Here is a 27,385-nt window from a genome sequence, read left to right as displayed (position 1 = left end):
CTATGAATGATAAAGAGAGATGCAAATGGAGGAAGTGCAGGTCACTACTTCTAAACTGAGGGTATTGATTAGTGCCTCTCTTTACTAAGACACCATCACCAAATGCTCTCAGAATGAGATATTTGGCTGCTCCCACATACACTGTATGGACAGTCAGAGGAGTTTCAAAGTATTTACACCGCCTTGCATAGAGGGATTGATAAGAGAGGGCACCTTGACTGATTTCCAGAGTATTCTGAATCCAAACTGACATGGTTTTAAGGTCGTTTTTTCTTCAAATATTTGGTTTACACTAAATTTGGAAAAAAAAAATGCAGAAAACAGGGCTCTGGGGTTGGTTTGGGAGTTAGGTTTTCAGGGGAGGGAGAGGCAAGAGTTTAAGCAAGTGTGGTAGGACCCCATGTCCTCTCATTTTAGAGCACCTAATGGCTATTACAGAGCTGCTTGACTGCAGTATCAGTGATAAAATAAATCCTTCTCTGACGGCTTTTTTGTTGACTGCTGTTACTTCTTTAAGATTCTCATTCAGCACCCTTAAAGCCTGGGGAACAATGCAGGTGTTAACCATACTATGCAGCTCTGATGGCAGATACTTAAAGAAGGGTAAATGTTTTTGTCCTGAATTATTATCCAAAGAATACACTTTGTTTAGAAATAAACTATACTTATGGAAAATAACATGAGGTTAAAGGCTGTTTAATCTAACTTCATTACAATTAATAATTCTGAAGAATTCTTTTTGAGCAATCTTCTTAGGAATACTGATCTTTGAAACAGGAGAGAACACATTTACCGAAGCATGACAATTATTTGATCTTAAATTCTTCCTTTTACTGAAAACAGCTTAACCCTGACACTAAAGGGGATTTCCATTTGTTTCTGCAATTTAGACACTGTCCGCGTGCCCAGTGATGAATACTAAAATGATACATAAACCCTGACTGAAGCAAAGTTTGACTGAGAAGTAGGATACTGTGTACTGTATATGTGACATTACTTAACCAGTTGTTACTATAAAATGCTGATCCAAAGGTTTCAGATGTACTGAAGTAACTTAGTGCCATATATTATTGTCCTGGGTTCAGCAGTAGCAGTCATTTTTCTCCTCCTTGGTAGCTGGTGCAGTGCAGTGTTTTGACTTTCGACTTTTCAGGAACAGAGCTGATAACAATGATGTTTTGGTTTGGCCAAGGACTTTGTGAGCCTCATGCTCTGCCAGGGAGGAGGGGAAGCCGGGAGGAAGCAGAGACAGGACACCTGACCCAAACTGACCAAAGAGGTATTCCATACCACAGCACGTCATGCCCAGGATGTAACTGGGAGTGACTGCAGGGCTGGAGGAGGTATGGGTCGGTCAAGGGCTGCTGGTGGTGAGACTTCCCTTGTTATTTCAGGGGCAGCAGTAGTGATTTGTGTTATACCTTAGTTACTAAACTGTGCTTATCTCAACCCGTGGGAGTTGAATTCTTTTGATTCTCTTCTCTGTCCCTCCGGGAGTAGGTGGAGGGCAAGGGGGGGGGGGATGGGATTGAGTGAAGGAGCTTGGGTTTTAAACCACGGGCTAGAACACACATTAAAAATTAGTAAAAATAACTGACATAGTCACATTGAACTGCATACGAACCCTCTTAAAATAGAGGCTAGATCTCTTGAAAGAAGCATTTCCTCATTCGGTTAGTACAGTAACTGGTGGTGAGATGATGTAAAATCAGGCAGAAGTCCTCTTGGTACCCATGGCAGTGTTATTTCCTTTATCATTATTATCATTGGTGTGTTGGATGGCAGCTGTAGTGATCTGTGTTATACCTTAGTTACTAAACTGTTCTAGTTTTTTAAAAGATCTCCCCTTTAAAATGTTCATTATATTTCTGTTCAGTTCAGAAATCCCTTTCATGATACAAAAGATTCTCCTGACTGCAAGCATTTTGCAGAAGGGATTCCAACAGCAGTATTTAGGAAAATTGCAGTAAACATGGTAAAAGAAGCCTATACAAAGATTCTACCCTCATATACACTGCTGCAGACAGAGGAATCCCCTGCACTATCTGGTTGATATGCAGATTTGCAATATCAACACTTAGTATGTAGTGCATAGCCAGTGTCCTCATTCTTTGCACATGCACACAAAGATCTCATTACCTCCTGATGAAAAGAACTGTGTTTGACTAGAGAGTCTGTGTCAAGGGATATATAAAAGTGATCTATGTACCAATACTATAATCTGTTCCTGGGTGCACTCTGCAATGAGATCTAACAAGTCTGCTTTCTTCCTTAAAGTGGGCTGTGCAGAGATTGCCAGGCATCGTCAATAGAGGGAAAGAGCAGACAGAGTGGAAACAGCTCTCTTAAAATTGCTTTTCATTTTTACATGTTTGTGCCTTGCTTGCTTGTTGTTGCATTTTCTGGGTTTAAACCACACATTTGATTCACTTTCTCAGATGGGATTACATTACTGCCTTCTTCAAACTGTGCTGGGAAAGCTGACATTGAATCTCAGTAATCTTTCTTCAGGCTGTAGTTTCTACTCATACAACCTCTTTTTCAGCGACTACGGTCAGCAGGTGATTGTGCTGAAAACGGTGTATCTCTATTGACTCTTCATGGAAAGCAGAGTAGCAGTCACAAAAGCACAGCTTCCTAACCCCCAGCACTGCCCTTCTCCAGCCACTGCCAGAAACATAAAAGCCCAAAGACAAACGAGGCAGCAGTCTGCCGTGTTGACTTGCCCAGAGGTGAAGAATATATTTCCCCTTCTCAACTACCCTGGCGCAGTGCCGCCGGTGGGCACCTCAACATTGGATTCTGGCCCAGCTGCTGGAATTGTGCCACTGGCAGCTGCACTCCCAAAATTAAGAAACCAATCAATTTTCTGTAGCATTACCAGCACAGAATTCATCTCTGCTTCCAGAGCCTGTTCCCTCTGCCACTTCTGTTCCTTCTATACTTGGCATTCAAAACATGACAGAAGCTGCTGGTGAAGCTTAGAAACTGCAGAATCAACTTCAATCAAGAGGTTATTGCTCCTTGTCATGGTTTATCCCCAGCCCAACTAAGTTGCAGGCAGCCTCTAGCTCACTCCCCTCACTGCCCCAGTGGGGTGGGAGAACTCGGGGAAAAAAGGTAAAATCCCATGGGCTCAGACAAGAACAGCCTAATAATTGAAATAAAGTAAAATATAATAACAACAAAACCAATACTGATAAAAGGAAATCAAGAGAGGAACAAGCCCCAAGACAGGCAAGTGATGCACAAGATCTCCCCAACCACTGACCAATGCCCAGGCCATCCCTGAGCAGTGACTGCTGCCCCCAGCCATCCCACAGTGTCTCTACTGAGTCTGTGGTCTGGAATACCCCTCCGGCCAGTTCATATGTATGTGTCTATACTGTCATCCCCCAGTGTCTATACTGAGCCTGAGACACTGAAGAGTCCTTGGTTAGGTCTGCTCTGCTGAGCAACAACTCAAACATCAGTGTTTTATCAATTCTATTCTCAGACTAAATCTAAGCCATAACACTGTTCCAGCTAGTAGGAAGAAAATTAACCCTATCACAGCCAAAACTAGGACATTCCTACCTGTTTCCTCTTTTGGAAGTGGTCAGCACCCATGTGGTTGAAGGTGATGTAATTCTATTCTGATTTTCAAATGCATTTTGGAAAAATCTGTCACCAAAAGCTCTTTAGGAAACTAAGCATCTGTGGTTTGAGAAAGAAAGTCATTGCTCGAAAAAGAAATTATAAGATAGGAAACATCAGATCAGAGTAAAAGGAATAACGTTTATGGTGGAGGGCGGTCACCAACGGAATACTACAACCAACAACCTGTGCCTTTGCTGCCACAGCAAAGGTGCCACAAAAGCTGGTCAGAGCAGGAAAGATGATCGTTAAAAAAGAAGTACATTCATACAGAGTAGGGGACAGCCTGCTGCAAGGTGCGAGGGGACAAGCTGACCATGAGCTCACAGTGTGCCCTCGGGGCGAAGAAAACCAACAGCATGCTGGGCTAAGCATGAGCAAGAGCGTTACCAGCATGTTCAGGGAGGCGGGTGATCCTTTTTCTCTGCCAAGCACTGTCGAGACAGGTCTATATCACTATGTCCAGTGCTGGAGTCCCAGTTCATGAGAGACATAGACTTCCTGGAGTTAGTCCAGTGAAAGACTACAAACAGGATTAAAGGGACTGTTGCATTTAACATGTGAAAAGTGACTGAGAGAGCTGGGACTGCTCAGACTAGAGAAGATTCCAGGGATTGTAATGTTACAAGAGAGGGAACCAGTGTCTTCTCTTCATCCTTAGAGACGTTGGACATGGTCTTTGGTGGACTTGGCAGTGTTGGGTTTACAGTTAGACTAAATGATCTTAAATGTCTTTTCCAACCTAAATGATCCTATGATCCTGAGCTTTGGGAAGTGAGGCTGGACTAGAAGATCTCCTAAGGTGCCTGCCAGGCTCAACTATGCTGTGATTCTGTATGAGAACAGACTGAGTGGCCTACTACTCCTTCAGCTGAGGAGACATGTCAGGGCAGTTTAACAAGTCATGAATGAGAAGTTAAGTAAGAGTAAGAATACTTTGTTCACTGTTACTTCAAGTGCAGGAACTTTTGAACAATCAGATGAATTTTCTAGGGATCCAGTTCCAAAGGAATGAAAGGATGTAGCTCCTCCTGATACAATTCACAGACCTGTGAAACTTGCTGCCAAGAGATGTTGGGGATACTGTCAGTCTTCATGGGCTCTAGAGACCAGAAAACTACATGGAAGGGAAATTCATTGAGGATTTCTGAACATAAAAAGCCACACAGACCTCAGGAAATCACCAGAGCAGAAAATACCTGTCTGCCCAAAGGGTTCGAGAGACAAATATCATATATTCCCCTAGGAATCCTCATGGGTCCATTGCAGGAAACAGCATAATGGGCTACATCAACTTTATTCAGGGAAAGCTTTTATGTAAAGGATTATCTTATATACTTTCAAGCAAATAACAGTTTGATGCTTACTATAATGCTTACTGTTCTGCAGCAAAAAGCGCTCATGGTGACTTGACTGTGCATTCCACAAACTAACATTTAGTAGCTATTTTCTTACAACCATTTCCATAATTCTCTTAAACTCTCACCTGATAATACCAGTACCCAAACAAGGACTGTTATGTTTCCATGCCTATACAACTTCTGGCACAACCTCCCCTACCAATCCATGCCCAGGATAATGAAAGTGATGAATAATTGCTATCAAAGGATTAAAGACATAAATTAAACTATGAATCTGCAGCAGTCAGGCACAAACATGTTATTTTCTATTCAAATAAGCATATTCAAATAAGTTCTGACTAGCTGGCATATATTTAATCTTATTTTATAGTAGGGACACAGGAGACAGTACCTGCAGGGTAGACACCCCAGGACAGGGAACTTGCCAGTAGAAGCTGGGTGGAAATCCTCCAGCAGAAACAAGTTGGAACCACAGGTTATATGTGAACTTGTGTTTAACAGTTCACAACTGACCTATCCACAATTAATGGAATTAATTTATACTTTCAGCCTCCCACATCCTCCAGCAGGGAGTTCCACCATTTAGTTATTCATTGTGTGAAATAACACATTCTTCTGTATTTCTCTAAGCCCACTACATCTCCATTTTTATAGCCTTTTGCCAAAGCCAAGGGTTCCAGTAGGACCTCCTGAGTTACTGGCTGAGAGCCACACAAACGGAATGGTGCCTTGGCTCCAGAACTACAAGGGCTCTGCTCTATTTTCAGGTCTGACAGTGTGTAAAAGGCTTTTGGTTTGGGTTTTTTTTGCCTTTTCACAAAAAAAAACCAACCCACAAGTGACTGTTGGCTGTACACTACCCTGGAGAGCTACCTCTGCTAGGTACAGGGAAGATCAGTATCCTAAGGAACATCACAGAAATGATACAGTTCTCTGAAATGCTACTCCAGCTACTTGTCTACAATACCACCAAAACCATGGTCCAGCTTCCAACTGGTACCCACTGAGTTTATTTATTTGAGAAATATTTATCACCTAAAGACCCAAAGGAATATTTTTAAAACATTCTTCACTTTAACAAGAATGTCTCTCGAAAATCCCTCAACTGAAACCAGTATTTAATAAACCAAAGGAAGGTTCCAAGTGACAATGCATTACCTATGGTTCTGTTATACAGTTACATGGTTAAATGCAGACAGCATTACACAGTATCACAGTATCACAGTATGCTGGAGATTGGAAGGGACCTCAAAAGATCATCTAGTCCAATCCCCCTGCCAGAGCAGGAACACCTAGATAACGTTACACAGGAATGTGTCCAGGCGGGCTTTGAATGTCTCCAGGGAAGGAGACTCCACAACCTCCCTGGGCAGCCTGTTCCAGTGTTCTGTCACCCTCACTGAGAAGAAGTTTCTTCTCAAGTTTAAGTGGAACCTCTTGTGTTCCAGTTTGCACCCATTACCCCTTGTCCTATCATTGTTTGCCACTGAGTAGAGCCTGGCTCCATCCTCGTGACACTCCCCCTTTATATATTTATAGACACTTATAAGGTCACCCCTCAGTCTCCTCTTCTCTAAACTATAAAGACCCAGCTCCCTCAGTCTTTCCTCATAAGGGAGATGCTCAACTCCCTTAATCATCTTGGTTGCCCTGCGCTGGACTCTCTCCAGCAGCTCCCTGTCCTTCTTGAACTGAGGGGCCCAGAACTGGACACAATATTCCAGATGGGGTCTCACCAGGGCAGAGTAGAGGGGAAGGAGGACCTCTCTCGACCTACTAACCACCGCCCTTCTAATACATCCCAGGATGCCATTGGCCTTCTTAGCCACAAGGGCACAGTGTTGGCTCATGGTCATCCTGTCGTCCACTAGGACCCCCAGGTCCCTCTCCCCTACACTGCTCTCTAGCAGGTCGTTCCCCAACCTATACTGGAACCTGGGGTTGTTCCTGCCCAGATGCAGGACTCTACACTTTCCCTTGTTATATTTCATCCCGTTATTCCCTGCCCAACTCTCCAGCCTGTCCAGGTCTCGCTGGATGGCAGCACAGCCTTCTGGCGTGTCAGCCACTCCTCCCAGCTTAGTGTCATCAGCAAACTTGCTGATAGTACACTCAATTCCCTCATCTAAATCATTGATGAATATATTAAATAATACCGGTCCCAGTACTGACCCTTGAGGCACTCCACTAGTTACAGGCCTCCAACTAGACTCCGCCCCATAGACTACAACTCTCTGGCTTCTCTCCTTCAGCCAGTTCGCAGTCCACCTCACTACCTGGTCATCCAGTCCACACTTCCTCAATTTAGCCGTGAGGATGCTGTGGGAGACTGTGTCAAAGGCTTTGCTGAAGTCAAAGCATTGATTTCACACTGCCCACATAATAATCCAAATATTGCACTTCCCAACTGTAGTCAAACCTGAATGCTGAGGCAAAATAAAGAAGAAAGACACAATTAAAAGTTAATCATCTTTTGCAAACAGTAATGTCAAAACAGAACTGAAATCTTGCGCCACATACACCTTCAGGTATTGATACTGACAATACAGGTCAACAATCCAAAGTGACAGACAAGAAAGTATATTATTATAATTTAACCTCATTTTAGTCACTCAACAAAGCTACAGATACGGATAATTCCATCCTAACTCAGCAAAAGTGCCTCAGAAAACTAAGAAAAGACATAGTTAATCTAGAGCATTAAGCCCTTTACTAAAACATCTTAAATCCTCTTTCCATTTGAGAACTGTCATTTTCTGTTTAATATAACTTAAGACAACAGAACAGAAAGGATTCAAATTACTAGCAAGACAGTCAAACACAAATATTATTTCGGTTCAGCTACTTCTGTGCAGAGGAAACATACTGGGATAAAAATACAGAACAGAGGTATGGCTACATTCAGTCAGTGCAAAGGTAGCCAGCCCACTGCCTTTTAATTGCTGCCCAAAACCAGATGCTCAGGAAAAGACTACAGCAAACATTTCCCAAAACAATAAATTCCAATTTCATTCTAACTGATTAAACTGTATCAAAGCATTTCACAATTTTATGTTTTCAAATGACTTGAGTACAAGTCAATGGAAATGCTCTCCAAAGGGGGCTTTCCTCTTTGCATTGTCCTTGCAAGAAGCCTGTGAGACCGACCACCTCCCTTACTCCTGCCACAGACACAGCTAACCAACAGGCTTCACACGGCATCACTCTGATCCAGGAGTTCTCAGAGAAACAATCAGGGCCAGAGCATCTTGGCCCAGGTACAGCCTTGGTGTTTGGTGCCTTACTTTGTGCCATTTTGTGCAATCACATTACAACTACAGACAATTATTTTTATTCACTTGTTTTAATGCAGAAAACAAGTAGCACGAATGAGTCAAGGATACACAGAACTGTCTATGACAGCCCAAGGAAGCACAAAGAAATGAAAACCAACAAATGTCTTTAAGCAACGATTAAGTCTAAGTGAATGTGCCCCCACTGGGTACCGCAAACCCAAATGAGTTCAAAGAAAAAGCTACATATTACTTCTCTTACTCAGCCAAAACAGAACAGCAACTCTAGGAGCAAAAGTAAGACTCCATTAAGATTACTTCACAGCTAAACCTTCAGAATATCAATTCTATGGCAGCAATGCCCAGTAGTAAAGCGTTTCAGTACGGATTCCTCCCCAAGGAATGTATGGTACAAACCCAGATATATGTATTCACTGCAGACTCATGGATCCATATTCACAAACAGAAACTCTACTTCCTCATCCTGTAATCTCTTCTTCCTTGTATTTCACCAAAGATTAAGTCCTGAGCAAGGAACAGTCATTAACTAAGGCATTTTATAGAATCCTAGAATAACAAGCTTTAAATTAATTTTTCCCCATTTGCACACAAGTCAGAAGCCTCCAATCCTGAATGTGATGGCCAGCTAGGGGTAGGAAGTCTTGCAGCATCTGTAACAGCCAGTAAGCACTGCCATTCTGGGTGGCAACCAGGACTCCCAGGAAGGAATTTGTTCTGGTACATAAGGGGAGGCAGACAAACCACTGACTTGTTCTGCGGACTTGGACCAACCTGATTCTGTGGATGAAGAATCATGGCCACAGCTCTGCAACTGGCAGGGCACCATCACATTGCTGCAATGATGATAATGTGGTAAATACCATCTGACTATGTGTCTCAGAGTTAATTACTGGTGAATGGTAGCTGGAATTTGCTTGGAACCAGACCAAGAGCCTGGCACCTACCCCAGGTTATGTGCCAAGAATCTCAGATTCCTCTAGCAAGCTTAGAACAACAATTTATCCAATTATCTCACATCTGAAGATTTTTACTTTTGGGGAGTTTTCTGGTTATTCTCAGTTCCAAGTCACTGAAACCCCAGCTGCCTGTTTAAAGAACCTCACATCACTAGGTAAGGACCTACTAATGACATCCAGCTCCATAAGCGGCTCAACAGATAGAAAAAATCAGACTGAGTTCCCTTAATAATCTTTATAAATAAAGGCAAAGTTATAAACCAGATTTGTTTTAAACCTTCAGGCATAAACTTGTCATCTCTTCCCTGTGACGGATTTGTCTCGGAGAAGTTAATTTTGGAAACAAACTGATAGGCTAGGTTTACTTACAACGCTCATCTGAAACATTCAAAGAGCTGATGTGCCGGTAGGGGTTTTTCCTAATACCCAGCCAGGAACATAGACTGATGTTCCAGCCAAAAACATCTTTGATGCTGTGTCTTTCCCTCAGAATCACTCCTTGCATGTTCCCCCCTCCATGTGAAGGGCAGTTTGCTTCAGTCTGATACCTCCAATCTACAATACTCATGCAAGAGGATGGAAAAAGGACAAAAAGGGATTGTGTTTTTGTTTGCTTCTTCCTCTTTCCCACTTGCTGACAACTCATTTAGCCACGTGTTCTTCAATTCTTTTTGGTAATAAACATCCAGTTCTTACTTCTATTTGCACCTGTGACTGCAACTACAGTAAAAATTTAAGCCAGTGGATAAAAAGAGCAAACACACCTCCCTAAAGAGAGAGCGCTATTCATATTTTACTATTTGGAGTTGTGTTTGACAGATGGGGTTCCTTAACAACTGACTTGTTCAGTGACTATATGTTTTTTGTGACATAAACTACTTACATATCTGCAGGTAAACAGAGTTACAAAAATACAGTTATCAGTGCTATACCAGTATGAAAATCATTGCCTGGTTAGCCTCAAAACCCCCAGGAGAGTCAATTAGCCCCTATGTTATTTACCTCTGCCTCACTCACTGGAGCTGAGGTACCTGTGTCTGCTCTGGCTGTAAGACTGCGCTCATTCCAAGTGCCCTACACAATTAGTTCAAAAGGCACTTACAGAACTGATGCAAATGGTGAGTGACTGAGGTACGCTTCCAAAACACCTTCCCCTCTCCGGTGATGAAAGAGGCAGCCATCTACAAAGTCAGAAACTTGCTTACATATGCCATAATTACACATTATATATGTATTGTTGAATATGACGACTCCGGACCACCTTATCTAGTTTGTTGTGAAGTTCAAGATACAGAACGGACCATTTTAGTTTGTAATCTCAAATCATGCACCACATTTTCTGCCTTTCTGCATAAGATAGAAGCTCACTGAGGGCTAGTGCCCCAACTGTACTTTTTTCAGTGCTTTAACTACTGCAATCACTTTCCACCTATGTTCTGCTCACCTTCATGGATAGATAAACAAGTTCCTTTAGACCTCCAGGCTGGGAATGTACCAGCTTTCACTGTACCTGTTTGTGAGCATCCCTCAGAGTCACCACGCTGTTTTATTATTTCACAGAGGATTTAGAGGATCTGAAAAGCAGGGGTTGTTTTTGGAGTGGCAGGAACTGTATACCCAACTGGCAAATGCTAGTAAACAAGCCACTCAAGTTTCACTCAAATTCTCTGTGAGCCTAGTCCTTTTTAAAGAGAGCTGGGCAATGAAAAACCTTTCTTTTATGCCACAGAGCTGGCAGAAACTTCAAGTAAAACCAAGTTCAAGATGGAAAAAGCAATAGAATAACAAAACCCATAAACACCATTTAGGAATTGTATTCAGAGCCTGCAGTTCTTTACACTAAGGGGGCGACTGAAAATATTGGCATAGCGCAAACGTTTAATTTCACAGATTCAGTTTAATTTACATTCTTTGTAAAATGGAGTTAAACAGTCAAGGTGTTTGGTCAAACCCAGGAAGGTTATTTTGGAAGTTAAATGTTGTTTTTTTTATTTTCTGCTTAAATGAAGCAATTGAATTTTGATGCCTAAACGAGAGTTTGTTTCAAAGTGTAACAATAACAGTAAAAAGAATTAAGCAGAACACCTCTTTAAAATAAAACCACTTTTTAAAGTGCTGGTCTGCTTGAAATGCTTTGCATTTGTTCTGCTAAAATATCAATATGTGAACACAGAACTGAAGTGCACATTCACCAGGAACCAGGTTCTGCCTCCCATTCTTCCCAAATCCAGCTGCACTTTCTTTACTCAGCCATCCTCTGACAGTTCACACGGGCTGACAATAAGCAAACCGATGAAAGACTGGTGAACCCGGATCCCAAACAGCAACATCTGATCATTTCCTGCCAAGTTTGTAACAAATTTACTCAATGCACTTTCTGGCCTCTTCTCTTTATGATTCTTTCCTTATCCTTATTTACAGTCCTAAATTGGAGGAGTAGAGTTTGGTTTGCATTCATGTAACAAAACACATGGTATCGCCTCTGTGCTCTGACGGCATCTTCTTGCAGCCATGATTCTAGTGCAAATGGTCACAGAATGCCCAGTTCATTTGAGCTTCAGTGTTTAAAGTAGCTGTCCATAAACATCCATATGGGAAAATATGTTAAAATATGGAAATCTCAGACTGTGGACACGGTTAAGTAAGGTATCTTCAAAAACATTAATGACCTTTACAGGAATTCCTGTACTACAAATTTTTCTGGAATTTAACATTAACACAGGAATAAATTTATGTCTTAAAAGACTCTTCTTCCAGAGAAAAAGAATATGCACTCTATCCCCAAGTCACATAATGCACCACAGCAGAACCTAAAGTTATGACATCCTGTTGACTATCCCATCCTATTATTCATCTTCATGGGCAGTTCTGATCATGTAACTTTAGTGTGCATATGTGTTTGTGTGTTTAAACATATTCCAAAGCATAAGGAAAAAACAGTTATGCAGTGCTAGGTAAGCAGTCAGCAATCAATCCAGCTTCAACTGCCGACTCAAAAACTCTACTAATACACTGGAGCTTCTCTATCCATACGGAAGGGATAATCAGCAACTGAGCATAGTCATTAAGAGCAGAGAGCATCAGAAAACCACAGCAGCCGATACACACATCTCATCTTCCCCATTTGCTCTCCTGATGTGGATCCTCGCTGTGAGCTGCCTGGCAGCTGGTGACAGTTTGTGATGGGGCAGACAATGTGTTCTCCTACATGCATTAGGGCAGTGTGCCAGCAACTGTCACCAGTCACCACCCGCCTTCTCCTCCCAGCTTCCCTCTCCTTACTTCCTATCACCTTATCCTCCCTTTCCCATACTGCCCTTGCAAATAAAGCACAGGTGTCTTACAAACTACATGCCAGCAGATACAAAAGGCATGGTAGGGAGAGAGGAGCGCAGAGTAAGGCACGTGTAGTTGTAAGATACCTACATAACCCATAGCTCTCTTATACCACCCTGGAGGAAGGCGCCTTTTCTGTTCCTTGTGCCTCCTCATTTTGAATTTCCATTAGTTTGGGGAACACGTTCAGGGGAGAACTTCAGTACCAATCTGTAGGCTACTTCTGAGGGAAAAACAAGTGAGAACCCAACTCCCTTCACTAGAAGCCTGAGGCAGAGAGTACTCCAGGCTGATGGTGAGGCCCTGTGCACAGCACCTCTCCAGTGGGAGAGCTGGGGTGTACACAAGGTGCTTCAGCCATTCCTACTCTCCTGCAGAGGTTTGCCCAGCCTGCATTTTCTTGGATTCTTTTGAGAATTCAACTGTTATTCCAGGCCTAGGATGGAAATAAAAAGAGTCTCAGAAATGTTTGGGGGCTCAGAAAGCTGTTTTGTTTTTTCTTTATGTAGATCTTTAAAGAAGAATCTTTAGGAGCACTGATTTCTAAACAACAAATAACAGATTTTCTGCACATCATTCCACTAGTGCAGCAAATTTCTCTTTTTCTTTTTTCTCTCATTCCTCTGGAATAACAGGATTAACAAGAATCCTGTTGGCAATCCTTGAAATAACTATATATTTCCAGTGCCCCTATTTATGTGGCATCATATACCCACTTGTGACTGTTGCAGAAATAGCATGGAATATTTATTTGTTTCACTTACTACCCTCAATGTGCACAAGGTCCCTTATTACAATTTCCATACATCACTTAGTATTTCTTGTAACCATTTTTAATGTCATTTGAAAATGCTGAATTTTCAACAGCAGCTTTTCTCCTGCTTGTAGACTTGACTTCTAGAGCAGCTGGCAGTCTGGAGTCATGGACAGCATTTGTAGTTCCTTAGATGTTCCTGGGAATGTTAATCAGTTTATGCACAAAAACGCTTTTCAAGTTTATCTTCCAGCTGCCATCACTGTCAACAGTGAAAAATCTCTCCCTGTTATGCCAATACACCGAGCTAATATGTGGATCCTGTCTCCCTCCAGTGGCATATCTCATTAGCCATAAAGTCTAATATTAAAGTACAATCAGAGCTTCCCTAGAGCTCAGATGATGTCTCTCCATTACCGAGGTTGCTAAGGGGTTGCAGGGATTTCATGTGGCCTAGAAGCCCCAGGGAAATTACAAAATGACCCCATTCTTTCAACAAGTCTCTTCTAACTACCAAAATCTGCTGTTGCCTGCTCAGCTTGCTGTTGCTTGTGTACCAATAGCAGGAAACATAAGGAAAAACCATGGAGAGAAGCAATCTATTTGTTCAGGGCTTGAAATACATCTCCAAAGCAATAACTGGTCTTCTGAAGTCACATTTGCTTATAAAAATTAATAGTCACAACATTATGCCATTGAAAAAACATAGAGTTGCATATCGAAGCATAAAAAGACACCAGTAGTTTTGGAATGATGCATTCAATTTAGGTCGTGCCTTTCCCACAGCATACTTAAATATAGCTCAGATCTTTGCACAATGGAGTGACCTGCGCAGTGAACAACTCCTAAGCTGTTCCATGCATTACAGAGGAAGCATGAATGTTCCATGCATTGTAGCAGAAGACCCTGAATGGTTTCAGCCTTTTGAGGTGTACCTGCCCAGTCACTGGAGTGCAGATTCACCATGACAGAACAGTGAGTGTTCCTTCGAGCAGGGAAATGAAGTTCTGATTTTGAGCAGGGAAAATGTAATGTGCTCCCGGACTTGCCTTCAGTCTTTGCAGAAATGGGAATAGCATCCATCCCTATGGAGCTTTGTTAAACACCTCTGCCCTTCCTGCAAGAGCACAGCATTACAGCAATGTGCTGGTCCTCCTATTTTTTGAGGCCACATAAACAATTTGTAATGTAAAAGCTGTAGTACACAGTAACAGGAAATAGTTCCTCATTGTGGAGATTGTAAACTGCATTACAGGGCAAAATGTTTCTAAACATCACAGCAGTCTATACCCTGCACTTACCATTTAAAATCCCAGTAATCTGTAATGCTGGTGGAAACAGCAGACCTTAAGAATAAATTCTTTACAAGTTTAAAAGTTTGGGCAATGATTATGACTGAGCAGCAACATGAGAGCCCCACAATCACCAGCAGGATGTTTTTCCTCTCATAGAAAGGGCAGTTTGAAATTTAGCTTCTATATCAAATGAACAAAAACCGACAGTTCAAAGATACAGGTGTAAAGTCAGAGCTGCAGCTCTATAGACAGTAAAGTCAGGTCAGGATTTTCAGACCTGTGGCCCTTGTACATGTTTCTGGCATCTCACTCTTAGTTAAATTTACTGCAGCTCATGTGTGTGCATCACAACTGCCTGGTTCAGAAAGCAAATACCTCATGACGCAAACAGTACAGAGAATGGGAGGAAATCCATAGGAAAAAGAAGAGTAACTGTTAACAGAACCGGACATCTCATTACCACTATTTATTCCCTGTTAATTGATTTTTAGGAAATGGCTGTCCATATTCTGAAAACCACTCAAAACTGCAGAAAATTGCTGAAGGTGTTACTAGACATAGTGGTATAAAAAGGCTGGTGAGATCAAGGACACATGACCTGCCTCTGAACCCTTTCTCCAAGCACTATGCTTAAAAACTGGCTTATCACCCAGTATCAGGCATGTCTTCAAGAAGCACGTTTCTCTTTAGACTGAAGCTTCTCACATTCCAAACAGATTAAAGCATCAAAAGATTCTCCAGCAATCAGCTGTCATTCCATTGCCACCACAGGAAAATTCCTTTACATTTGAAGGCTCAGGATGCTTAGACTGATATATTACAGGTCTAAAGTCCACCACTTGGGAACCCATACAGTTCTCTTGATTTTCTGAGCACAAAATGAAAACACCAAAAATGAAAACACTAGGGGAGCATTTCTGCTCTCTTCTGCCTTTGGACACAGAGGTTTCCTTCTGCCTCAAGGTGGCAATACAACTGTGATAGCTGCTCGCTTCCAGGGCTGTGTGTACCAAAACTGAATCAGTCTGGGTTATTTCTCCTGCTGTTAAGCCATCAGCAAAACAACTCTGCAGTGTTATTGAACATTGGAAAGGAAAAGTTATGGGAAGATAAATTCTCAAATATGTTTCCAGTTTGGATTTTCAGAAAAGGATTTAAGAAAATATTCTCTCTACACCTCTGCAGTATTCCCAAATGTGTCTCACATACCTGAATATTATAATTAGCCTAATTGGTTAGCAATTGTTGACATCTTTTCTTAAAAGTATAATTTAATGTACATGCTCCAACATACAAAGATGATGTTAAGGAAGGAGTGAGTAACTAGCAAAATAAACTCACGCTAAACTGAAAATTAAGGAGTATGTAATTAAAATTCCCCTGTATCTTTCAGGTAATTTGCCCTGTCTTTCATTTATCATGTTTATATTCACGTGAGAGTGTATCACAGATAAAGTACAACCTGTATTCATACAACTGTATTCTCATAGGATCATTTCAATTGGAAAAGACCCTTAAGACCCAGCACTGCCAAGTCCACCACTAAACCATGTCCCCAGTGTCACATCTATAGATCTTTTAAATACCTCCAGGGATGGTGACTTCACCACTTCCCTGGGCAGGCTGCTCCAGGGCTTGACATCCCTTTCGAGGAAGAAACTTCTATGTACAATTCAGCTGCAAACCCCAGATTAATTGGATTTGTTCAAGATTTTGGTAAGCACCTACCCTTGTGAGAAGAGTGCAATTCTGACTGTGTTGACAGGTTCACCGCCAGTAACTCAGCCAGTTATTAATATGCAAACATACAATAAGCAAGAAGGAGAATCCACTGCTACAGCAGGGTTTTAATTTACACAGGTATGTTTTGCACATCATTGACCATAATATTACTCCTTGAGCCATCAAACTGGTACATCTGCTGATCCCCAACTGATTTAACCTCTTCCATGCACAAAGGTTTGGAAAATCCCATTATGAAGCAGCAAATATGCTCCCACAAAAAGAGCAGTGAATAACACACACAAATACAATTACATATCGACGGACAGCTAGAACCAAACTCTGGGTCAGGCTTGCACACAAAACCCATCCTATTTACTTTGCTAAATACTTCTTTTTGTGTGAGCTATAACTCAAGCAAGACTTCATATTTAAGTTCCAAACAGTACCTGTAACCTCCAGATTGGGGTAGAGGGACACATCTCAAGCCAATTTAAGCATGAAGGCTCTAGAGGCCTCACCGTTGATGAAACAAAGCATTTCTGAAGCTTAAATATGGTACTCCACTATTATAATGAAAAGTGATTGGTAAGAGTTCTACAGATACACAGGACAAAGGATGGCATTTTCAGACCGGGAGGATTCAGTCTGCTGGAGAGATAGAATATAAAAATGAAATAGAGAACACAGCACTTGAAAGCTAAGAGGAACTGAAAAGACAGATGAATAGCTGCTTAGAAAGCTATAATGAACCATGGAATGCAAATTACACAAAGACAAAAGCTTCAAGAACTTCAAACTAAAGCAAGCCTTGAAGGGAAACTTAATTTATTTAACCCACAGTAAACACAGTTGGCGCTATGGTTCAAATACTGCTCCTCTAAATACAGACATATTAGCCTCCCTAGAACATTATTTCAACAGGCCTCCAGCTCGTACACATGCACTGTGCTGCGATATTGTGAAGCAAATGCAAAGAAACAAGAGTAAAGATAAAAACTGAAAGCACCAATGGCAAGGTTAGGTCAGTTGTCCTATACATGCTTCTTGGCAAAAACCTCTAGAACAAATTGAGGAGAGGCTTATGGAATGGGCTTTTTATGATACAAAAATTCATGGGCTTAAACATTATTAAGCCCTACATTTCTATAAAAGGGAAAATGTCGTTTATTTATCTTCTTACCATTAAAAGCTGCAATAAAGTCGAACCAATTCCTTTCCACCATTTTTAATTTAAAAAAATGCTGCCAAATTCAGTTTTAAACTTCCTCCAAACTTCCTTTATTCCTGCAAACTGACCAGAAATCCTGCTAATAACTCAGAAGTCTTTCTTCAAAAATTGATTAGTCTCAACAAAATATTTAATTTTTAATGAAACTGCATTCTTTCCAACACAGAAATCATTCTCTACAACCATTTCATCACACATATTATGTTTAAATTACATACAGTAGTGTTCGAGATCTCTGTTCTAGTTCATTCTACTTCAGCTTTTTTCCTACAAAAAGCTGCTTAAAATCCTAAGGCAGGAGTATGGCAATATGTCAGTGAAAGCCTCAGTGAAACACAGAATAAATTGGCTTGTTAAATCAATCCATTAAGCCTTCTGAAAAGACATCCCAGTATCAGCCAAGCACTATGTGTGGGACAATCAGATACATCCACACGTGCCTTTTAAGGGCTCACAGACTGCTTAGGCTAATACCATGTGCTTTGGGAATTGTCATGGCAACGGTGTATTTCCTTACAAATGGATCAGTATAGTAAACAGGCATATAAAACCCCCTTGTAGCCTGACAATAATGTTGCTTAAGCTTGCATGCCCTCCCTCAACGACACACAGAAGCAAGGGTGGTGGTGGCATGTGAAAAATCCACACACAAGGCAAAATCCTGTTAACAGGCATCTCGCACAGCACTGGGCGAGTGGATGGAGCAACAGCTTGGCAGCAGGGCTGCCTCCACACTCAGTCCACAGACTTCATGCGTGGAGGAATCATCACTATGTAGTACAAGAGTACTCACTGAGCGCTTGCTGTTAATCCCAAGATGGTTTGGGTTGGAAGGGGCCTTAAAGCTCATCCAGTTCCAACCCCTGCCACAGGCAGGGACACCTTCCACTAGAGCAGCTTGCTCCAAGCCCCTGTGTCCAACCTGGCCTTGAACACTGCCAGGGATGGGGCAGCCACAGCTTCTCTGGGCACCCTGTGCCAGCGCCTCAGCACCCTCACAGGGCAGAACTTCTGCCTAAGCTAGTTAAGGCAGTGAGTAACGAGCTGTCAGAACCACACAGCAGTATGAAACACTAGTTAAAACTGGGCAAAATAAACAGTTTGCCACCCATGGTCTCAGATAAACAAATTTCTTGTCTCTGCTAAAATAAGTTAAGCCACACGGGTGTATGTGATCCATGTAAATGCTCACACATTTTCAGTAAACAGATTAAAAAACATAATTTGCACAAATATTCCCAAACTCCCTATCTCCACCTCAGTATCCATTTAATATTGTAACAGTCTTAGGAGTACAACACTGTATAATATCTTTTACACTGCCAAACCAGGTAAGTAAAAGGCTGTCTGCAACCTGTCAGGTTTTCTAGAGCTTGTGTCATTTTGCCTCTTTGCTATCAGACAAATGATATATAACTGTTTCATTGTACGCATCTGTCACTGAAATCAGCTTAATCCTGTATTTCCATGTTCAACTCTACTTTGGAAACAATGAAAAAGAGAGTGTTCTTGGTTTCAGTACTTCATCCCTCCTTGATTGCATATACAGACTTCTGCTTCGAAGACAACAGTCATCTCAATGATTAATTCCTCTACTAATTTTGACTGAGATTTAGAGCTGGAATAAGCAAAGAACTATAAAATGGCCATGTCTCAGTTAAATTCATTCCTGTTGAACCTGTGGCAATGATTTTGCCTGTCAATAGCAGAAGCAGCAACTGGAACACTGGAAAATCCTGAAAACCAATGGCACTTTTCTAGCAGAAGAACTGTATATTCCAGCACATGTAAGCAGCGATGACTTTAAAGCCCCAGCCACAATTCCAGATCTCTGACAATGAACAACCACCCAGCGAGCGCCTCCATTCAAACTTAAAAATCAAGAAACTCTTGCAGTTTTATGCAGTCAGAGAGGAAAATGAATAGATGGCCCATGATCCTACCTGTGGGTCAGACAGTCGGGAAAGGTCAGGGTACAAGTAGAATTTTATCCCCTCGGAAGCACCTGGTAACGTTACTCCACGGATCAGGAGAATCATCAACATGATATAGGGGAAGGTGGCTGTAACATACACAACCTAGCAAGAAAAAGCAAACATTAGAAAAATATTTTCTTCCAACTGCAGAAAAACCCACCCAATTTCCACATCCATTTTGCTCTTGGTTAAAAACCAAATCCTTTCTCGAAGAAAAGTGCTTTGGATGCCTTTGCTCATGCAGGTGAATTTTATCCTTCAATCTTCCCTTCTAAACTATGTCTTGTAGGAAAGGTCAACACATTTTTATAGAGAGATTGGCAAGTTCTCCAAGTATATTATTTGCTCTCTCTTGGTAGCAGGTGACCAGACATTAGACTCTAGTGTACCTGAACACCCTTACCACCTACTATTTCAAATACAGATACAGGGGAGTTACCTCATAATAGCAAGTAATTAATTGCATTCTATATATTTCATAGCAACATATGCAAGGAGTTCTCAGTCACCTGGTAATTACTAAACTGTCATCTGACAAGAGGGCTTTGCATGCCTGTGTTTGAGGAATAAACATTCTAGCAAGCCTAAAGGTTAATGCTCTGTACATCTATCTCCTTGCGATGTGCTGTAGCACCCTTCTCATGCAAAGCACCTTCAGGCACACTTTCTTAAGTGCTCAAGCCCAGCAACTTCTGTTTCCTTGTATATGGCCACACTTATTTTTTTCCAGAAAAACTGAGCTTTTCTGGAAACCTGAAAGAAATCACACCTTTCAAAGACAGAGTTGAGCAGAATTGATCCCATTTTATGATCACAAACTGAGAACAGTATACAGCGATTCAAACTTGGAGATTGATTAAATTATAAATTCCATGTTACTATAAGTATTTCTTTTAAATAATAACATAAATTCCCTATAGCCATTCCCACCTGTGCAGAGTAGGTATAAAATATGCTCGTGAGGGGATAGTCTTATACATCTGCCTTGCACAAGTCAAAATCACTTAACAAGCTGCAAGAATGGGGAAAATGCTTCAGTAAAAAATACAACCTGTAGAGCCATCCAAAAATATACATATATTCAAAAGTTCATTATCTCTCTCATGCCTATGTAAATGAGAGATATCAGAAAATGCACCCATGAAAGGATTTTCAAACACATTTTCATTCCTTAATGAAATCTGATTTCATCAACTAAAATCTGATTTGCAGGTGGTGCTGAGTATTTAACCCCAAGCACAAAATCACCTCATGTGTGCTCAGCTGGTACACTCAGAAGTGAAGGAACTTAAAATCACATGGCAGATCTTCAAATAAGTCCAGCTGCCCAAGACAGAAACTGCCCTCTCACTGACCTACCTTTCTAATACAGGTAAGCACCTATGTATCTTTCAGGTGTCTTAGCCCTTTTGAAAACACAAATCATGATTTTCCTAGGAAAAGGAGACAACCATTGTATTCCCATAGGTCTCAGAAGCCTGAACTGATGAATTCATAGGTCAATAAGCTTTATCCTAGTGCTTACATTTACTGTAACTGACTCAGTGCAAATGTAAACCGATATGACTGGCTGTGTTTAAGTACACCTTGTCTCAAAGAGATTGCTCTCCATGTTTTGGTTTCAAAGGAAAATAGATCATCAGTTACTGAGAAGTAAAAACAAAACATACAGAATGGATACGGTCCTGCTCTAAGCCTTACGTTGGGCGGAAAAGATGGAGGAGCCAGCCTCTGGCTTTCATGCCTCTGTATTAAACTCTTTGCCAGCTATTTTTACTTCTCCTTTTAAATCAATAATTGCTTTTAACAGAGGATAGTCAGCAGACATTTACATTTGATGACACAGAAGGCATTGCACCTGAAAAGCTGTTATCACATTAAAGAGCATTTCATTGCACTGTGCTTTATTAACTGCCAGCTTGCAGACTGCTATCTCGCACAACCTGCTGCTGCCTTCAGATATTTTCATCAGTAAACAGACTGCAATTTTGTACAAGCAGATTTCTTCCCAGGTTCCTTTGGATGTATATCTTCACTCAGCTTCATCCAGGAAGAGCTGAAATCACTCCCTTATGACAAAGAAAGATCAGATAGAGGTATCCCTGAAGAGGAGTCTGTAATCCTGCAGCAGCTCTCTAGGCTTGTAGAGTTATACTTCAGGATTTTCTGTTTGCTTTTCACATGTCTTCCATGGCTCATCCACGCCTGTTACTAACACTGTTGCAGGTAACAGAACCACGGCCTCTAGTGAACATTTTGATCATGAGGGCAGTTGTGCTTTAGAGGAATGAGGACTCGCCTTCCTTTCTGGTTACCATGCACAAAGAGGATATATATAGAGTGCAACTGGCTCAGTATTTCTGGCAGTAAAAACTAATGCAGTTATTCAGAACAACAACAAAAGAGATACCAAGGAAGCATGTGTGGGGAAGATACACCCTTCCTGAGCCAGCTGGCATTTTTGACAATTCATTGGTGTTGGTGCTCATGCAGGTCAGGAGGTTGCTAGAACTACCAGCTTCTCCCGTACTGCAAGAGGTCTGCAGTGTGTTCAGAGAGGGGAGAGTGGCCACCCCTTGTAGGCTGAGCCTAGGCTCACCATTGCTTTCAGTGCATCAGTTGCTCATTTTATTATGCTTCTCAAGAGCTCAGGAGGTGAGGGAGGATGGGGCATTGTAGAAATCAAATGCCATTATTAATATCATCATCACATCTGTAGGCATTAAAAGTTTCCTGAATTGTTTTCTTTCAACACATCAAACCTCTCTGAATATAAATGTGAACACAACTGTTTCTAATTACACTGCATCCTGTTTTAATTGACTTTAATTGCTTGGTATGTTAATTTGCATTCCAATGCTCAAAATGCTTTTTTTAAACCCTTGTCAGGACGATGCCAGTGTTTAAGCAGTTGGAAACAAAATACAAATTTCTGGCATGCTAGATTTTGCATCAAGTTCTGCTATTACATATCATTGCAAGACAAACTTACAGAGATATTTAGACATATAAGTATGTGAAGAGGCATCTACTGGGACATCTTACAGTGCTTAAGCATACTTAGGTGTTTAGCTGAAAGTACATGAAGACCAAAGACTCTGAGAACAGATATGTCATTGACTGACATGAGCTTTAAGTACTGAAGTATTCAAAGTAAGTTAAGACCAAGTACTGGAACCTTAAATAGCAAAATCTTAAGAGACTTACCAAGGTGAGTTATAAAGATATTTAGGAATCTATGCAATGGTTTCAGAGCAAGGCACCACAAAGGTGTTGAGAACTGAACTAGCTGCCAGTTTGTGCCTTTTCATATTTTAGTACCTTTAAAGCACAAATACGGTGCATAGTTCAAAGTTGGCTACTGGGCCTGTTGAAATTCTTGTCCTAAATGAAAGGGCTGTTTTCTGAACATTCTGGCCAGATCATGCTGCAGAGGTTCAAGTGAAGGTGACCTGGCTTGTGAGAAAATGTAGGAGAAATACGTGATAAAGCTGTTGAGAATAAGGAAGAAGCCCTGTGTGCAATGAACTGAGGCACAAACCCACAGGCTTCTCCAACTACAGCTGCTACAGACCTCACCAGCCTGATATTCAGACAATACCTCACAGCAGCTTTGTAGTGGGGTGAGCCAGGAAGCAGTGAACTTTAATCCTTTGCTTGGCTCTTACTGAGAACAAAACAGAACTTGGATTCAATTAACAGAACTTCACTTTCTGAGCCTAGGAAGCTAAAGGAATACTTTCCTGCAAGCTGGGATGCTCAAGCTTGTTTGCACTATAATGAACCAATTGCACTTTATGAATGGAAGTGTTTAATTTCACTTGATCCTTCAGAAAATGACCGGCTTGCTAATCCCCTCCCCATAAAGTCTTCTATTGCCCCAGCTGAGTTTTAGAAGAGTTATAAGGAAAATAAAGCCTGAACGCTGCTCTGCCTATCACTACCTTGCATTTAGTGTTCTTAGCCTATTGGCCTGGCATTTAGCCTATTTATGCAGTTGACACTGTGACCACAGAGAATTATACTGACACCACCAACATCTTTCTTTCAGGGGAGACTGCTGAGCAGTCTTCAGATGTCTGTGACATACAAGGTTTGTCTACACAGGACAAAGAGAAGCAAATTTTGCCCATGCTGCAGTGTGGAAAATCACCTTGGGAACCAAAATTTCACTACTTGAGTGATGTGACAGGGAAAAGAGTCATTTTTATCCTGCTTTACAGTGTTGCTGCAGAAGGGCCTGTTAGTACAAGTATGGAAATCCAGTTATCTTACCACTCTGGCAGCTCTGGTGGTGATGTAGAGACATCCAGGTATTGACAATTTGGGCATCATTTCCATCAAGATTTAAAGAAAATATAAGGAAGAGTTCTCCATGCCACAACTAACCCAGGCGTCCTGACTCCACTAATCACTTTCCAGCTTCACAAATTCTAACTCCCTAGATGTTAACAGCAAATGATAACACAATAAAAGATTTTCTTTTTCAACTACCATGGTAGATTGTGAAATTTCCTATACAGCATTGGCTGAAAAAGTCTTTTGCTGATTTGACTCTGCAGTATCTACAAATGACAATGGAACAGAGATATTTTGAACATTGACTGGATTTATGAGAAAAAACTGTATGGAACAGTGTAAAGCAATGACAGATGAATCAGAAAAGTATGTCAATGGGGGGGGGAGGGGAATTCTAAATCTGTCTACATTTTAAAGTTTAATTTCATATGCAGAAAAAGAAACCAAACCAAAACCCCATCAGAATCCCAGATGAGTTGATTTGTATGATGTACGCTTGGGATAGCAGGAGAGAGATAAAAATCATAGAATCAACTAGGCTGGAAAAGACCTTTAAGACCATCAGCCCAACTCTTACCCCAGGAATGTCAAGCCCACCACTAAACCATGTCCCTAAGGGCAAACTGATCTCCCCTCACGGCTGCCCCTTGTGATCTCCAGTCACAGCCACCCCCCAGTGGCCCACGCTGTATAGCTGCCACTGCTACCCCTCATGGCCACCCCTCATCTCCCCTCAAGATATCCCCTCATGGCTGCCCCTCATAGTCCACAGCTGCCCCTGCTCTCCCCTCATGATCTCCCCTCACCGCTCATGGCTGTCCCCCCTTATCCCCTCATAATCTTCTCTCACCCCTCATGGCTGCCCCTCTCCCCCTCCTGCCAACCGATGCCCCTGATGTGCCGCAGTACTGTCCGGAACCAGCAAAAGGCTGATTTTTCTCTTTTCTCTGTGTGTTTTACACATTTTATCCAGCACCATCTTCAGTTTACCTCATTTGTTTATCCACAGAAGAAAATCTGCTCCAGAATCATCTTGTGAACCACCCTTACACAGACTGCTCACAAACTGCAACAGTTCGTCTAAGCTACTAATGAATGACATGTGAGTGCAGAGAGTTTCACCTGAAGTACAGAGAAGTTCAAAAACTAACACGCAAGAAAATTCAATGAGATTTGAAAGGTAAGAAATAAGAATCAAAGGGGAAAACTTCACTGGGCATGGAAGATGAGCTAGAAAATAGGGGGTGGGAGAGGATACTTAATGAAGGTATGCAAGAACCTCGTTAAATGCCCAGTGATCACAGGAAGCAGGAGATTCTACATAACACAATAACAGAAAGGAATAAACTCTTCTAATACGACATCCCACTGAAGTCATTGGCTGGGACACAGGAAAATCTCTATCAAGCAGAGCTGTGCAAGTCCTTATTTTTATCCTCTTGGTGGTGAATGCAATGAATAAATAAGTAAATGATAGTCTGAGTCAAGCTGAAACAGTTTTCTCTATAATGAAATGAAAACTCAACTCCAATATTCATGTTGAGTCAATATGAACAAATTACATTCTATTCTGGTTTGGTTTGGTATTCTTTTTACTGTATGAGTGGAAGGGAGATCTCTTTCAAATGAAAAATGCTTTAACAAGCCAAAGTCATTATTTAAAAGCTTCAGTATTAAAAAATGGGTGAAAAATGTGTTTTTCCTTTTTTTTAAACAAGACTTGTTCTTTATATTGGGTGTGATTTTATCAATTCTGCAGCACTTCCCGAATTCCATTTCAATAGCATATTCTGTGCTTGTAAAATTGCCTACTTGTCAAAAGTTCCAAAAGGAGGGTAGGAGAAATGTGGTGGAAGTTTTGACTCAGTGCTGAGGACTCTAGTACTCTAATAGCTTCACCAGGCCAATCCAGAATACAGCTAAAAGTAGAAAGCAATGAAGTTCCACAGCAGACAACACAAATGCAACTGCAGCAGCTCACATCCCTGGCTGAAGTGAGCCAACAATTCACTTGGATGATGAGCTATTTCTCCACATAAATATTCCTTAAGCAGCATCAAGTTTTCTAAAGATGTGTTATTTGAAATGATTTCCCAGCTAATTACCACAGCTGGCTTTGTTTCCAGACTGCCCAGGCCCATTAAGTCCTAGAGCAGTCATTTCTGCTATAATCACTCTTCAAGTTTGTTGGTTGTTTTGATGGCACATCCAAGCCTCATATTTAAGCAATAAAATGTACCGCCTAGATCAAACGCTTAGCTAGATTTCCATGAATTTGGGTAAAAATGCCCTAATTTAACAGATACTGCTGCTCCAAAATATTCATTAGACTACCAAGAGAAACCAAACAGAAATGTTCATAAATACGGCCTGAGTGATTTCAAGATCTGTATCTTGGAACATCGTTGTATCTACACTGCAGAACTGGTGCACTTCACACTACACCCACAGCAACACTCCAGGTCCATGGTTATCCCCACTTCTCAACTCTGTGTTCGAATACAATGAGAGGCTGCAAAGTTTCCCACATCTCCTTCACAAAGACACCTTGCTATATGAATAGAAGGGAGTTGCAGCGATGCTGCAGCGACTGCCCAATCCATCCGACTGGAAAAAAACAGACCAACAAGTTTATTCTTGGAACAGAAGTTTCTCTCTGAACAGACATAATCAGTAAAGTCCAACCACAGGCACCAGAACACATAGAAGTGCCTATATATCATGTAGAAACAGTTAATTTTATTACATTATGGAAGTCCATTCTGTGAGCTGCATTTAAGCCCTAAATAATCATAAATGCAGATAACCAGCTTCTTTCTTGAACTGGCCATATTCATGCACAGCTTAATAATGACCTATTCCAAAGAATGAGCCAACAGCTGCTAAAAAAGTGGAACTGACCCTAACAGATGGCTTGGATCCTGCAAGTATGTCTTTAAAGCACAGTTCCATGTATTTCAAGAATCCATTCTAGTCTGAACAGACCTTGGTCAAAGTCATTGTAAAATTTGGTTCAGAGTATGATGAGAAGAGACTCAGTTTACATTAAGGCTCATAGGAAAGGATTGCATGGTTCCCCTAAGTTTACACAGGTCTACAGTAGGTTCTGGAGACTCTGCTCTGCAGTGTATAGGAAGATTCACTGGTGAATCTACACAGTGCTGGCCTTGGCTGACCTGTACAGCGACACAGCCTGAACTAGAGACCTGAGAGACAGTCATGCTGTTTCACCAATGCCACTACATCTTTTTACTGTGATTAAGAGCCAAAGGAGGAGAGCAGGAAGACTTATTTCCTAGATAAATACCTATAGCAAATACAACTCGGAGAAATCTCAGGAACTTGCATCCTCCCAGTGCTGCTGTTCCTCAGTCTCCAAAATAACAGTGTCCAAACTCAGCATTCACCCTACACTTACAAACTGCCTGATTGTCCTCAGAAGAGTTATGTTGATAAAAACAGTAAAGGATGTAACAGTTCTAAACACTAACATGCCTAGAGCGTGCTATCCATTTGTCACATTGCT

General features: G+C 41.4%; 1 protein-coding gene across 4 annotated transcripts in view; it reads right to left on the bottom strand.

The window, feature by feature from the left end:
- The window catches only part of SLC6A11 (solute carrier family 6 member 11), a 111,947-nt gene that overhangs the window by 23,490 nt on the left and 61,072 nt on the right, over positions 1–27,385 (bottom strand). For all 4 annotated transcript variants that reach the window (XM_062620186.1, XM_062620204.1, XM_062620195.1 and 1 more), the window contains one exon: positions 19,528–19,662. In XM_062620186.1, the coding sequence (XP_062476170.1) occupies positions 19,528–19,662 (135 nt within the window). The remainder of the gene's footprint in view (positions 1–19,527; positions 19,663–27,385) is intronic.

The sequence above is a fragment of the Pezoporus occidentalis genome, unplaced genomic scaffold, assembly GCF_034315485.1.
Source record: "Pezoporus occidentalis ecotype Australia unplaced genomic scaffold, CSIRO_AGI_Poc_V1 ctg106, whole genome shotgun sequence".
NCBI classification, from domain to species: domain Eukaryota; kingdom Metazoa; phylum Chordata; class Aves; order Psittaciformes; family Psittacidae; genus Pezoporus; species Pezoporus occidentalis.
The sequence above is the reverse complement of the archived record's forward strand: the minus strand, read 5'-3'. Positions and strand labels throughout refer to the sequence as shown.